The sequence below is a fragment of the Plectropomus leopardus genome, chromosome 6 (assembly GCF_026936395.1).
Source record: "Plectropomus leopardus strain MGB_pleo_1.0 chromosome 6, ASM2693639v1, whole genome shotgun sequence".
Classification (NCBI taxonomy): Eukaryota; Metazoa; Chordata; class Actinopteri; order Perciformes; family Serranidae; genus Plectropomus; species Plectropomus leopardus.
This window is the reverse complement of record NC_142181.1, coordinates 18,227,102-18,242,897: the sequence shown is the minus strand read 5'-3', so window position 1 is coordinate 18,242,897 and position 15,796 is coordinate 18,227,102. Positions and strand designations below refer to the sequence as shown.

The window sequence follows — 15,796 nt, the reverse complement described above, 5'->3', positions numbered from 1 at the left end:
TACAAAGCTATCTTTAGTAACTTCACCTGAAGAGGTTGTTGAAGAGCTCTGTATTCTTTTTTGCTCAGCCACTGGTCCAAATCCTCTAAATGCTTCTTCCTACAAAATAAGGAAAAAGAAAACTAATGAATGTTTTGTAACCATGCAATTTTTGTGATGCATAAATACAGTGAAGCAGCAATGTTGGATAACAGGTCAAATTTACAGCATCCATCATTGCACATAATTGTCAGTTGGCCTAGATGTGCAGCACTTGAGTCGTATTTGAAGTCAGACGCAGATGACCAGGCTATAGGCTATAATGATGTCCTCAATCTCCCTTTTGCCTGATGGTTTACTCTGGTACACTCATATTTCTCTGGCTTTTGGGATGACACACTTTCAGCTGGAGAAGACTCAACCCACAACATACAGTTTGAATTGCAAACAACCAAATCTTACTGGGTGACTAGCACACTGTACTGCATTCCTGCTCCCTGAGGGAACTGTAAAATGCTTGGGTGGTTGATCATACATAGACAGTCAGAGGAACGACACACAAAAGAAGAAGAGCCCAGCCCTCCCAAGCTGTAGTTGGTAACTTTTAGAAAAACAGCTTTTTGTCACTATATACTGACAGTAGTTCATGGGACAGATACTCTGAAAAATTCTCCTTTGCCTCCTCCTAGTGCTCCTACAAACATCTGTAAGAATCCACTGCAGCTAAACGAAAAGAATTGAAGCAAAGGAGTCTCCAAGACACATGTCAGTCACGTAAATCATTGTCCATGAACAGCAGTCAAACTTGGCAGCACCAGAAAATGTTTCAGAAACATATTTAACTGTACTGTTAAGCTCTGAAGAACAAAGTTTGTGACTCATCTGCCACGCTAAAAACAATCCAGTAAAAATCAAGCAAGCATCCACTTTCTAATATTACCGCTAAACAGTGCACTAACACATTTGAGATGAGAAAATGGCGATGCAGTAACAGAATCCTGATTCATATTTGATCAGCACTGCATAGTTAGACAGTTTCACCGAAGTTCATGAGCAGTGACTGACATGATTGACAGCTGCATTAGACACTCCTCTAAATTTTGCAAATGCCATTACAAGGAGGTAGATGAACATGATTTCTTTCACATATTATCTTTCTCATGTACTATAATCAGGATATAGTGAGTTTCAGCAAATATGATATGATAAATATGATATGATATGATATGAAAAAACTGTATAAAAGTTACCAGCTGTAGCTTTAGGATTCAAAGTAAATCATCTCACATCCTGTCCACTAGTGAGGCAACAAATATGAAGTGTGGTTTGAGGATGGCACCAGAGAAAACCAATGGTGTTGCCTTTATGATAAGGCTCTATCCTTATACATTGTGTGACCATAACAGAACATCTCAAGAGGAGCTCATCAGACTCAGCTGTACATCCTCAGCCCTGAACTTTCACTCAGCTTTGACACCCTCAAAAGTACATACACACAGCTATGTGAGCTGTGTGAACAATCGAGCATGCCATCATGTTAAAAAGCCAACTGCTGGATGTTGACACATGTTCAGTATGTAGCATTATTTTGCTAACATAATCCTAATACCTAATATTAATTTATCTGCATGATAATGTGCTTTAAATGACCATGTTAGTACGACACACTTCCCTTGTTACCATACTAATGTAATAATAGCTGAGGCTGACAGGCTGTGCATTAGTTTTTCTGAGCTGAAGTAAAATTTTGGCCTGTTGGTTGCAAAACAGAATCTGAAAACATTAGGAGTCATGCTACGGGCACCATGGAGGTCTATTCCAAATTTCATTCAATTCATTCATCAAATAGTTGGCAAGATATTGTACTATATTATACTATATTATGAACGCCCGACCTTGCTGCCTCAAAAACCTTTTCAACTTTTTTCACCTATCACTCCATTAAAATCACATTAAATACACAGTTGTGCCCCATGTGCCATGACTCTCATTCTTCCACTGAAACACCATGAGTTCAAAGCTTCACTCAACATGGTCTGTGTGTATAGAAACTTATGTGTTACTACCTTAGAACAAATGCAAGAAAGCATATTAAAGGAACACCAAAAAAGACTTAATACCCATCTGTCAGGGAGTGAGTCGACTGATGTGTCAAAAAAAGTATTTGAGAGCCTGAACTGGCAGATTAAACATGCTGGAACCACTGAAGTGCCATATTCTTGCACAACAAAACTAAACCATATTCAAAACACCAATATATCACAAGTTGCGCTTGATATTTCACTTAACGAATCTCTGACTTAAACATGTGTTAATCTCTTTTGATACTTGGTGGTTCAAGAAATGATGGGCGCAACTGTAGATGTGATATGTACAGACTGTACATCAACCGTTCCTCTCATGCATCAGTAAAGAGGTGTGCAACAGAGAAATCACTGGAGGATGATTAACATCACCAATATCCTCCCTGTGCCATTACTTCCTTGCAATCAGTGCGTGTGTTTAAGAGTGGAGGTGAGTATGTCATTTCATGATGTTTATTTATAGCAGCATGTGGGGATGCAGTTGAGGTCTCATTGGCCCAGTTTGTAGAGCAGCTGCTATCCAAGTGTAGTCCACACAAGTGTGTGCACATGCAAACTAATTTTCAACAGCCACGAGTTACATCGCAATGTGAATAATTGATACCTAAATGTGTCTGAAGCACGCAGACTGTGGAATCTAATTTAGAAATATTAAAACCACTAATGTGTGCTGCAGAACTGGCTCTTTCATCTGCTCTACATATAAACAAACAACAATAACAGACAGTCAATACTGCTGTTTATCCTGGCAGGCAATACTGATCCAAGCATCGTCCACTCCTTGCGCTTTCTCTCCTCTTCCCCTCTCCTCCCAGTAACACCAGCGTCCTCTCCTCCCAGAGCAAGCTGCTGCTCCTGGTTGGGGTTGTTGCAAAGCGGAGGGGGGCGGAGTACCAACGGACAGCTCTGACTCGCTGTGGTAGTGCAAATAGCAGTCAATGACATCACAACACGCATAGAGAGGACCGCACAGGTTCATGCACAGTCGTACATGCGCACATAGACCTTCTGATCTGTCAGCCACACACACTCGGTTAGAGAAAAGAAAAAAAAAACACACCCTCTGCGCGTGAACTGTACAGCAAGATGTAAACAAGCAGAACATAGGAGTGAGGATGCGGGGGAGGGGAGCACAGGCGAGGCAAGTAGCAAACACGAGTGAGAAAGGGAGGGATGTGGGAGGAGAGGGAAAAAAAGAGGCAGGGAAGCAGCATCTTGACCACATGCACCATCAACAACAGAACGAGCGCAGTCGTCTCCTGGGAGCGCTGAGGATGAAAAGGGTTTTGGGGTTTCAACACGCTCGTGCAGAATCTTGCCAAATCCCAATCTAAACAGGCCTCCCACACACGACAAGCCTCCCCTTTTACTCCCCCTTATTCCTGTTCTCTGCCATGCTCCCAAACACGTATTCAGTCACTCACTCATTGCTCGCTCGCTTCCCGCCCACTGGCTGCCGAGCTCAGAGCAGCAGCGTGTGAAACACAAGCCTCACCATGAGCTCAGTAGTAGGGCAGGCACGGGGAGGTAACTTCAAGAAGTAAACAAACACTGTAGTAGACTAGCAAGGTGAGGTTCATGTACCACCTTGCGATGCACCATGCAGGGGGTAAAAAGGTTACTGGAAAGACCCGAGTTTCTCTTTTCGCCGTTCTATTTCATCAGCTGAGGAATGCTTTTGAAGACAACTGTTCAAGTTCTTCATCTCTGCTGGCTTTTTCTGTCAGTCTCAGCATGAAAACCTGAGCGGTTTTACTTCCTGCTGGTGTGTCGCATCTCATAACACATCAATGCATAAATTACTCAATAAAAATCACCAAAGGTTAGAGAAAGGGAAACTGATATGAGTCAATATGGAAGCGACATTATTTTTTTCAGGAAATGCAAGGGACTGTCCCTGAAAGTTTGAGACGGGTGTAAATTTGGTTTGAGGTTCAAATCTCAATATCATTATGACAGAGGTTTTGTGCTCTGAGAAAGCGAACGGGACTTTTACTGCCTTTCAAGACAACATTTAGAAGAAGTCAAACTGGTTATAGATGATGGGTTGCAGATCAGGGACTACTTTCCCAGGCAGGGGATAAACCAGGCTTTAACCTTTGAAACCTGAACAAATCAGCTTGATTTCTTTCAAAATATGGAAGGAAGGCAATGAGGAACTTGACAAAAAGATGACCCAATAATTGCCCCCTCCCCCCAAAAAAACCCTGAGAATTAACAAAAAATGGAAAGTTAAAAAAAGGGGAAATTATTTGAAAAAAATTGATCAAAAATAAAAATATATATTCCGTAACATATTATTAATATTTAATTATAATAATCCTAAATATCGTTTCTGGACATTTTCCCTCATTTTTATTGCATTATTTTCTAATAATTCTCCCTCTCTCTTGCTCTCTATATTTCTCTCCTTTTTTTAACATTAATTTTTAGGTTGTTTTCTTGTCACCTCTTACCAGTTTCTTGCAATTTGCTCATTGCCTTTTCCAATGCCTTTGAAGAGAATTAAACCTTTTGTTCAGGTTCAAGGGTTAAATTACTTTGAAAGGCGTCTAAATGCAGCACAAGAAAAACTGATGTCCAGGTTTCAAATGGTTAACCTTGAAAAGCTTTGCCAAACAAGTGACTCTGTAACACGTCTACATTTTAAATCAATAAATTATGGAATCCCAGACTAAACTTGATTAGGAATCATTTTAAGCACCTATGCGAGTCCTCATTAGTGAGAGTTTGTGCACACAGCTTTAGCCTGCAGGTGCTCATAAAAGATGTGATGCATAACAAAAAGCCCATGAAACTTAAAGTGTATAAAAGAAGTTAACACAAGAAAAAAACATCTCTTGTCATGATCAGCTGACCATGTCCCCTACAAATCATCTTCAGATGCAGCTAATTTGCAATATCTTACATTTACTGGCAACATTAAGGAAGTAGCATGCTGTTCATAGCACAGCAAAAAGTAATGATATGCAGGTTGGAAAGCGGATGGGCGTGCAAAGGTTGGCCTTGGGTTCACCTCCAGTTTCAAAGTAGAAGCTTGTGCCGCTAAACATTTGTAAAAACAAACTTCATCTAAACCTATTTTGTTATTCTGAAAGGCTACCAAAAGTTTGATTTGTAGCTGCAATATTAATTAGTTTTGATTATAAAAACACTCAATACTGAAACAATACTGCCATGCAAATTATTGCATTTTTTATCTCCTTATCATTTCTAACACTAGACAAGATGGGTAATAAAATCTATTTCATTACTGCAATGTTTCCAGCCAGCTTTCTGACAACCCAACACAAATAGGTGCCAAAATATCTATTATACATCTGTTATCATTTTAACTTTATGCATTTTTGTGACATTACCTAATCTCACGGGCAATGCCAACATTTCCCAAGGTAGTTTCACATTAAAAGCCTTTAAAGAAGCCTTTAAAATTAATTTCAAATACTTTAAAATAAAATACTCAATATATCTACACGGTAGTAAATGGGTTAAACACACAAACACTTTATTGTCCTTTAAAGAAGCAGTTTGGGAGCACTGATAAATCTGTTGCCAAATTTTGCAAAAAAATAGCCACAACTGGCGTAGTCATCGTCAGTAAACACCTTGCACTAGTGTATTACTTATGATGCTAATCTCGTTGTGATGTTCACGTTGGGCGAAAGCAAATGAAAACCACAGTTACACAGCACACGCCTTACCCACACCCAAACTGACCCACACCCTCACAGGCTATACTGCACCCTTATTAACAGCACAATATGATGAGTGCAACTTTTCAATAAGCCTGAATTCATAGCATCAACATAGCAAGCACCTACTGATCAAAAGTTAAAATCCACATTAGAAACAGTCTTAATTGACTTTGACTGCAGTTTGAGATGTCCTGTCAGCAAATTTGAGAATCCTAGAAATAGCACAGGAATGCCCTGCCTTACTCTTCCTGTGAGTGGCTAGTGCTCGTTGCATTCAGTGGCTGGATTGGTTACATGTAGGCAAGAGGAGTTGGATTGTTAGGATTAGGGTATCAAATGTCAGGTAAAGCCAATCAGAGGCAGAGAAAGACAGGCTATTCCATCGCCATCCTTGGGTTTGCATCCTGTCAGTTTTAAAGACATCTCTTTTATAAAAATGGTCTATTGGGATATTGTTTTTTGCTGCAATACAACGAGTGGCCACTAGGAAACATCAGAAGCAAGGCTGAACCTTGGATGTATTAAGAAAGCCGGGATACAGCATTGAGGTGGGGCCCCGTTCATTCCTCCTCAGTAGCATATGAAGTAAGAATTGGTCTATTTCTGCAACATGAAAGTACCTGGATATCCCCAATAATGGGGCCAATAGAGCATGCGCACTAGTGACTAAAGGCTGAGTGCACCAGAGCGGGTAATTTCAAGTGGAGCATCTGACTTCTGGTTTAGCGCCCTACTAGCTTGAATGAAATAATAAATCAATAAATAATTTAATCTTGCAGCTCTTTTAGACTTTTCATCTATTATCAAGCTGAATGTATCAAATCAATAGTAAAAGGAGTAATTTTGCTGAGGTTTTGACTTTCACAAAATGTATCCATTTACTTTAATACATCTCTTTTTCAGTAAAAGTCAACGGGCGAAAGTCTTTCTGGGCCTCATGGCATCACGTGATGGACCCGGAGGGTGTAATTCCACATTTGGCCACTGTGTAAAACTGGCTTTCAAACCCATCGCTGCTACTGGGGGATTGGCCTTAGCAGCATTCCTGAGGGCCTGCACTTCAACTGTCCACAGGGTAAGCACACTGTGCCAACGTAATAATTGTCTATGTGAAACACAGTATGCTGTATAAACTTACATGACTTAAACAAAGTTTTGATGAAGAATTTCCATCAGTGATTGTCAGTAATGGGGTAACTCAAGTATGTTGTATTGTTTAAGCTGTAGTCATCATCATCCTAATCCAAATGATTCATCTGATTAAATTAGTAAGTCTTTTTTATTGAATAAACTTTCTTTAATGAAAAAATATGATTCATCATGGTGCATTTAAATTGCTCTTAGACCGCCTCGTTAATACAGGCGCATGCTTCCTTTAGCGTGCATGAAGCAGAAGAGCGAACTGTTTTTGTGACCACAGTGAAAATGTTGTTTTTGAAAGTCTCTATGCCAACAAACACAAATTTAAAGATAAAAACATTTTGTGAATTTTGAAAATGATCTCGTTTATCTTTTTTTCAGTAAATTTTGGCTTTTGTTTACATCGTCTCTTACACAGGCGACGTAAACGGAGTGCACAATTTGCAGCAGATTTTCAGGTTTTATTGTAACACTGCTACTCCAATAATTTGAAACTGATTTTTTTTCATATTAAACTTCAGCTGCTTACGACTTTAAGTTGAATTGAAATCTCGGTTGTTCATTTTCAGTGAACTAGTTTTATTATAATGCTGTAATAAGCAGAATTATAAGTGATTTTTATTTGTTGTGACTGAAATTGTTAAAGTTGTAACATTACTTTGAAGTGGAATTGTGATTACATTACTCATTTTTAGTGGTATGTACTTTTATTACAAAGTGAAAATACGTGGATTTGAAAACAACTTCTGGAGACACATTTTAGTTTAGTTTGTTATTTTGTTGAGTGGATTTGAGAGTTATTTTTTCATACAAACTTTATTTTGTTAAAAAAAAAAAACAAATGCCATACTAAGCAGAATTGTGATAAGAGCTATATAAAAATGTTTTTAGTTTGTTTACTTTGTTATTTTTGTATACATAAAATAAAGTGTTTGGATACAGGTATTTTTTTCTCACATTGCATTGCAGAGCTGTTAACCTGTCAAGTATATACACTGGATTGATTTTAATAACTTTAAAGTACTTAAAGTGTGCATTATGCAGCTGTATTATCCAGGTAAATATGATTAGTGGATCAGGACTCTGTATTGGCAGATACTTAATATCAAATGAACTGGGGCAAAAAAAAACTTGATTGGGACCTTTCCAATAATATCAGTGTAGCCAATCTATATCTGCAACTGTGCAGATGTAAGGGGTTTATGCAGAATGAAAACATGCAAAAAAAAAACAACTTGCAGCTTTTACAAACTGTTTTAGAATTAAAATGCGAACATAATGAATGAAGTTTTGAAGCTTTTAAGTATTCAGTACAACCCTAAAAATGAGGATAGGAATGTGACTCAGCCTGAGAGGGATGCCAAATAGAAGTGTTAAGTTCTCAGGTTAGGACCCTTTCAGTCAGTCTGATGTTTGAGAACACATCTTAAGAAGTCATTCCTCCCTGCTAGTCTGAAAACAACATTTTCTTGACACATTCCAGTAAGCTTTCCTGTTGGATTTACTGTACAGACATGATGCCTCATCCCTTCCTGGAATGTAAATTGGTGATGAGCTCATCCTCCTATATGCCCCTCAGATGACACATCTCTTCAAAAGACCACAAAGGAAATCCAAGAATCGCTCTACCAGATACTACTAAGTTTACAAAGCAGCCAACATGACTAATACCAAAGGCCATTCAAGTCAAAGGTCCAGTCTTAGTCACTGATTGGATGATCTTGATCCCTCCACCAGAATGAATGACCCAGTGGCACTGCTTTGTGACCCCTGTCAGCCCCAAGCAAAAGGTGGACATTTGTTTTTTCAAGTGTCCCAACACTAAGTGCAACTGTTTCACATTTGCTCGACAGCACAGAGACCAAAACAAACACTTTCCAGGGCTAGATGACTCCTCTTCCTACACCTCACACATAAGGAGAGCAGGACAGTCCACTGACAAAGACAAACAGACTTATTGGCACATGTGCATGGTATCTCTCTTGCGCACACACACACACACACACACACACACACACACACACACACACACACACACACACACACACACACAGGCTGGCAGGCACCCATAGATACACACACCCTCCTACCCACCCAAGCAGGCAGCTTGAATTGAAGTTCTAATCAAAATAAAGACAAAGAAGACACGCCTACTCGTGAGTGCAATAAGGGACATAAAGTCTGAGGGACACCCCTACCCCTGCCACCATACAAACACACATACACAAAGAGTAAGAAAAACGACACAATTGCGGCCTTTCTCCCAGTCAGGCAACTCCTAAAGCATTCTGCTGTAGCAGAATAAAGCCATGGATGGGAGGGTCTGTGACTAATTCTCCTCCCAGCGTTGTCCCGTTGGGAAGAGGGGGGTCGCCCCGCACTCTTTGATATCCCTGCCTGTGCTCTTTCAGCCGCCCGCACTTTGTGAGAGCTAGAATAAAAGCAGACACAAAGCTTCCTGCTCCAATCCACACGCCGTCTCAGGGATGGGTAAGCGGGAGGAGGGAAAAGAATGGGGGGGTCTTCCATTTAAATAGGCCAAACACCTGCTGGACTGAAGCCCCTTCCGCTCAAACACACTATTTCTCTCAAACCAGTGAGGCAAAGAGACATTTGGGTTGATACATCTATTCAGCTGCACTTTTGTATGAATGATTAAACATTGGTAATAATATGTGACTGGAATAGAGGCAGCAGAAGGCAAGATATAATGGACCAAGAACAAAAAGGGAAAATGATGCAAAGTCTGATTAGGTGGACTGTGGGCTTGGGATGAGGCTGTGGAGGTGATAAGGTCACACACTTACAAAAAAAAAAATCTCCATGGACTGCACTCTGCATCCAAAATAAGCAACGACAATTTGGCTGGATCAAGAAAATGAATTCCCCACACACATACAAAAGCTAACAAATGCCTTCATTTGGACAGCAACAGCCGACAAGCACCCTTTTGAGCCACCCCAATAGGCTTAGTAATCCATTCCAAAGTGGCAGCTGTCAGAAGAAAAGTTGCTCTGCCTCTCAGACGGGGTTGTGTTTGTCTGAAGTGGATTTGGGTCTTTCTGCCTGGATGGAGGAAGGAGGGGTGGCCAAGTGTCCGGCTGGCGCTCTGTTCAGGGTCGCCCTGTGAGCTCAGCAGGCTGCAGTGAGCCTGAACAATCCTGCCCTGCTCTGGCCAGACAGGAACTACACTGTCTCTCAATGAAATCACCACGCTGTTTCCACAGTGTCCATAGGCTTCAGGTTCCATGGGGATTTAATGGTCTAGTCTGTCTGCACACATCCTAAATACTGCTCATTCACTGAAGTAAGAGAAGGCAGGAATCGTAATTACTTAAAAAGCCATTTGGCTATAAAGATAATGTTTCACGGATCATTAATGTTTCTCTAGAATATCATAAAGCTGGTATGTAAAGCATAAATGTAGAAAAAAATCAAGGAAAATCGCTATGTTGTGTCTGCTATCATAATATGAGATGAAGTGCACTGGGATTTTAGGTCTGTCTATACACACATCCCAAATACCATTATAATTTCACCCATTATCAGTCATTCAAGGTGGGGTGAGGGGGGCTTAAAGAGCTTAAAAAGCCATTTGAAATATAAAAAATAATACTTGCTACTCTATAAAATCTTAAAACATTAATTTTAAGTACAAAATGTACCTCAAAATCATCAATGCACTCAACATGCTGTGTCCACACATTATATATATTTCAATTTTGGTCCAAACAGTCCAGCCAGTCAGCTACACACATAAAGACTATATATTGTTATTATTCTCAGTCTCTTGGAGCAAGAGATTGGAGGGACTTCTAATGACTTGACTGAAACAGCTATTTGCCTATAAAGATGATGTTTTATGGAACATCAATGTTTCTCTGGAATATCACAATGCTGGGATGTAAAGCATGAATGTGCAAAAAAAAGGAAAATTACTACACTGTGTCTGCTATTATCATATGAGTCAACCTGCAGTGGGATTTAAAGTCTATCTATAAACACATCCCAAATACTGTTTTACTCTCACCCATTATCAGCCATTCAAAGTGGGGTGAGAGGGGCTTAAAGAGCTTAAAATAGGGTTTCCATGCATTTTCGTGGACAAAATTTCCAAACTTTTCCATGACTTTTCAAGATCCCATCATAGACGTTTTCTTTTTGGCTTGCCCTACTTGCCCGGCGTTTTTGAAACATTCAACATAATTTCAGCTAACTGGCATACAGGAAGAGAGAAGAACCCAGGAAGAAAATGATGAAATATACGTGCTAGTAAACAAAACATTGTTGCACAGTGAAGCATATTAAAGGTAGATCAAGTTGACAGTTATAGAAAATTAAATTGCCTTGATGTAACACTACATGGAAGGTTATCCGTGCAAGATTATGGTACAATTTCATTATGCACAGCAAAACTCCACAACATTTTCCAAAAAACTTCAATAATTTTGAGTAATTCCATGATTTTTCCAAGGCTGAAAATGTGATTTTGAATTTCCATGACTTTTCCTGATTTTCCATGACCATGGGAAACTTTTTAAAAAGACAAAACTGATATTTCAGGTAATATCTGTTTCTCCATAAAATCATAAAGCATTGATTGAGAGTACAAAATGTACTTTGAAATCAATCAAGTCACCATGCTGTGTACTCACTTATCATATAACTCAAGGTCCTTAGAGATTAAATGGTCCAGCCTGTCTACACAAATCCAGACTGCTATTATACTGTTACAACCATCAGTCTTCTGGAGTAAGGGGTCAGAGGGATGCCCAATCACTTAAGAGGTAATTTGCTAACAAATATTTTTCAAATACAAGGTATGTTTCTCCAGAATATTATGAAACTAAGATGATAAATACACATCAGAAAATATTTCCAGAAAGTCTGACAGACTATCTTATATTACAAGATAATCTCCAAGCAATAATTAAAATGCATGTAAAAATCCATGTCAAATTCAGAGTAAAAAAAAAAAAAAATCATGTCTAAATGCATAACAAGTATGCATGCAAATACTGGTGTGCTTCAACCAAATGAGCAGTCTGCGGAGCACTGGAGTTGGTGGTAAACATCCCCACACAGTGTACTCCCACTGCAATGAACGCATGCTGCTCATCATGAAGAAGGAAGATGGTAGTTCGCTAAGGCGAACACACCCCCACATCACACGGTCCGTCAAGAAGGGGCTCGTTGTTATTGTAGCCAGCCCTGCATGCGCACTGTCACCAGCAGGTCTCATTTCTCTGCTAAAAACGAAACGAAATCTCGCACCAAACCCTGTCGATATACTCTCAGTAGCACTTCGGCACTGAAGAGAGTGATTTTGAGTGTGTAGCTGTGTGTCAGGCTGCATCTCCAAGCACCACAAACACCGATATTATTTTGGTACTAGCTACGTACTGGCTGTGTAGAGAAGGGGAAAACATGTCCACCTCCCATTTTCCTATGCATCAGCAATAGCCTCGATGGCTAGCGTGGCGTAGTGCGTAGCATGGTAGCTGCCCTAGCTTAACACTACACAGCAACGCTAATCATATACTTTGTGCGTGAGCTCCGCCAACTTTAGCTATGATGCTTTAACTCGCTACGGAGCAATATGCTGGCCGGAGGTAAACACAGCAACCTCCCGAGCAAACCTGCAACTTTAACATCGCTTACGACAGGATGCTAACCTGCGAGCTAACCAATCAGCTATGTTAGCAAAGCCTCGCTGTAAGGTTGACACCTTACAGCCAGCCCTTGAGCTCATGGTGTAAATACTAAGCTTTTGAGCTAGCGAAGATTATCTGATAGAAATCTGGAAGTAAGTTAAGGAAATACTGAAGGGCCCTTAATGGGATACGTTGCAGACAGACGCTAAGTTAGCTTGTTACAAACCACAATTGTGTCGCCTCCTTCAAGTTGACATGTCTTGTTTTCAAACATATTACACACTATCTTGAAGGTCCCGTGCTATTACAACCCCATGAAACGGCGTTATGATAAACACAAGTGTTTAAATCATATTTTACAGTAAAAATGAACATTAACGCTAACATGGGACGACACTTTTACTGTGTTAAGGCACATGAATTTGGAGGCTTCACATCAAGCTAATGTCAAGTAGCTAACTAGTAAACCAGTAGTAACGACTTGGTTACACAATTAGCCACCAAGTGAACCCGAGTATGTGCTGGGTATTAACTGTATTGTATGTTGTAATTAACCAGATAACAGCAGGCTTTCGCCACAATGTTTTGCTAGCAGACTAACGTTAGCACCAGTTTATCCAAACTGTGTGGATGTAGCCACTCCACTGAGATGGGAGAAAACTTTCTTCCCAGTAGGACCACTGGGAGCACAAACCTGATAACCAGTCGGTGTTTGTTAACTAAAGTTAGCATCATAACACGTTATTATGGAGTTTGAGGCCACATAAGCAACTCAAAGTTAACAGAGCATCATGGAAATGACAAGTTTGCTCACAGCCAGACTTCACGTCAGGAGGAGGAAAAGATGGTCAGCGTTTGGGCAGAGAGTAACCGTTAGCTCCTCGGATGAAATGTACCCAACGGCTCTCCCGCAGCTGTCTAACTGATGCTCCCCGGTCACCACCGGGCTGCTCCTGTGCTTACCTCCCCGCTGCTCGAGTCACTCGATTCCCCCAAAACATCCCGAAATTTCTGCAGGTTGCTCCCGATAACCGAAGAGACCTGTAGTGCAGCATCAAACCCAGGTCCGAGCCCGGCTGCATTAGGGTGGGCTCCAGAGACACTCCGCAGAGAGGCAGTAACCCTAATTCGGCCCGCTCTCCTCCCGGTACCGGAGTTGCAGCTCCCTCCGGGCCGAGCGGGGAACCGCCACCGACAGCTGTGCGCCATTTTACACTCTCTGCCTGCCTGCCCTGCGATCAGAGATACCTCGGTGGGCGGAACCCTAACCCAGCACTCCACATAAACAACCTCCACCACAGCGCTCCGCTCTCACTGGCCCGCACGTCGTTATGCAGGTTGCGGGGCGGAACTGAAGAAACCCCGACAATGCATTTTCTCAGCGGCCCTATTCAGACTCTGCATGGCTGAATCCAAATCAGGTTCAGGGGCTTTGCCCGGGAAAGGAGCCTCGCACTTGAATCACAAGGAAGGACAAGACCGTTAGCTTGTTGTGATGTTTTCTTTTTCAGTCATACTTTTTATTGTTTCCATAAGAAAAAAAAACAGTGTCTACAACAACCTAAACCATGACAAATAGTTACATGTGCATGCGATGACACATGATTAGAGTATCAGAGAGCAATCGTTCATAAAAACAAAGAAAGTTATAATAATATTTATATATATATATATAGTTAAAAATAACTGAATAAACAAGATATATTAACACCGTTCAATCATCTACATATATCCCTTTGATCCCGCCCCCACATTAGTTCACCTGCACAGGAAAATGTCAAATTATATATATAGAAAGAGAGAAAGAGAGAGTGCCTATATATATGTATATGCTATAAGATTTATAAATACAAACAAATACAGAGAACATGTACAATGCTTTAAAACACCAAAAACAGAACAAAATGGCTTCTTCAGACAATATTCATATTAATATTCTGTCCATATTTAAGTTCAAGACCAAGTGGAAAGGGAGATCACTAAATACTTGCAACTTAAGTCTGATAAAATGGTTTTATTCAGACATTTTTGTGTTTTTAATACTGTAAACATGTTTCCTGTATGTTCTGGTTGTATTTTAGTAAAGAGGCTACTAAGAAATAAAGATATATATATATGACCATTATAAGCATGCTAAAATAACAAAGTTTAAGGTGGCCTTAGACTTTTGCAACTAACTGCAAGAGCTAGCAGTGCTGTATTATAAGCAGGGAAACTGAAAAGATTGCTGTTAATAGCAATTAAGTACGCTTAATTAAAAATTTAATACAAAAAGACAATGTAGTTTAACTAATATGAAACACATGCAAAGGATACATTTAAACCAGAGTTTAGTTATATGTTTTGAATGTAAAATAATGAAAATCATGATAGTATTCAAGACAACTGAATTATTTGTTATAACCATGAACATGAAAATATAAAAGTACATTAAATGTATACATTGTACCAAGGGGTTTAGTTTCAACATTTGGGGGCACACATACAAAACTCTACCATAATGTTTGAGCATTTAACACTTATTTTCCAGCATTCTGGTGAAATTTTATACACCACTTTGAACATTTGTTGCATCACTTTATTATTTATTCAGTTTTGTCAAAATACGCATTCATGTTTTTATTGGGGAACATGTTCATGTTTTAAATATTGAAGGGGACGTGAAATCTATACCTAATCACAGAACAATGGCAAAGTAAGAACTGCAACTTTAAGTAGAGATGAGATGTTTAGTTCTTTTATAACCCGAGGGTGTTTCTTGATCCTCATTAATTGTTAAAATAAAAGTTTATTATGTTAACTGCACATCGAAGTTACTCCCAGGAGCAGCTCGATGCACAAAAAAGGGAGCTCTTGAGAAGCAATAAAAAAAAATCGTATGAGCTCCTTAAGAGAATTGTGAGAATTTTAAGTACATGTACACAGTACATGGGGGCTCTGGCTCTAAAGAATTTCACACATAGTTGCTGAGATTGTCTGACATACAGACATCGTTACCATACAACGTGTTTGGTAGTGACTTGGGAGACATAACAAGTAATGAGCTCTCAAACTTGAGACACAGTTAATATTACTACGAAGGATAAAATGTTCTGACATACCTTGTTCTAAAATGTGGCGTTCACAAATATTAGTACTAGTAAATAATCTATATATTTAAACTTTTTAAGATCCTCTTTTCCCATGTGTTACCCATTTAATGTTATTTATACTGCTCTGATAACAACATGTATGTTGGACTGAA

General features: G+C 39.7%; 1 protein-coding gene across 4 annotated transcripts in view; it reads right to left on the bottom strand.

Moving 5' to 3' along the window:
- kmt2a (lysine (K)-specific methyltransferase 2A) overlaps positions 1-13,798 on the bottom strand; it is a 51,044-nt gene extending 37,246 nt beyond the window's left edge. For 2 of the 4 annotated variants that reach the window (XM_042486338.2, XM_042486342.2), the window contains exons 1-2: positions 13,516-13,798; positions 27-99 (exon numbers count right to left, since the gene is read on the bottom strand). In XM_042486338.2, the coding sequence (XP_042342272.2) occupies positions 27-99; positions 13,516-13,761 (319 nt within the window). In that variant the 5' untranslated portion in view covers positions 13,762-13,798. The remainder of the gene's footprint in view (positions 1-26; positions 100-13,515) is intronic. The other 2 variants (XM_042486339.2, XM_042486343.2) reach the window with 1 other exon arrangement.
- Positions 13,799-15,796: the final 1,998 nt, after the last annotated feature.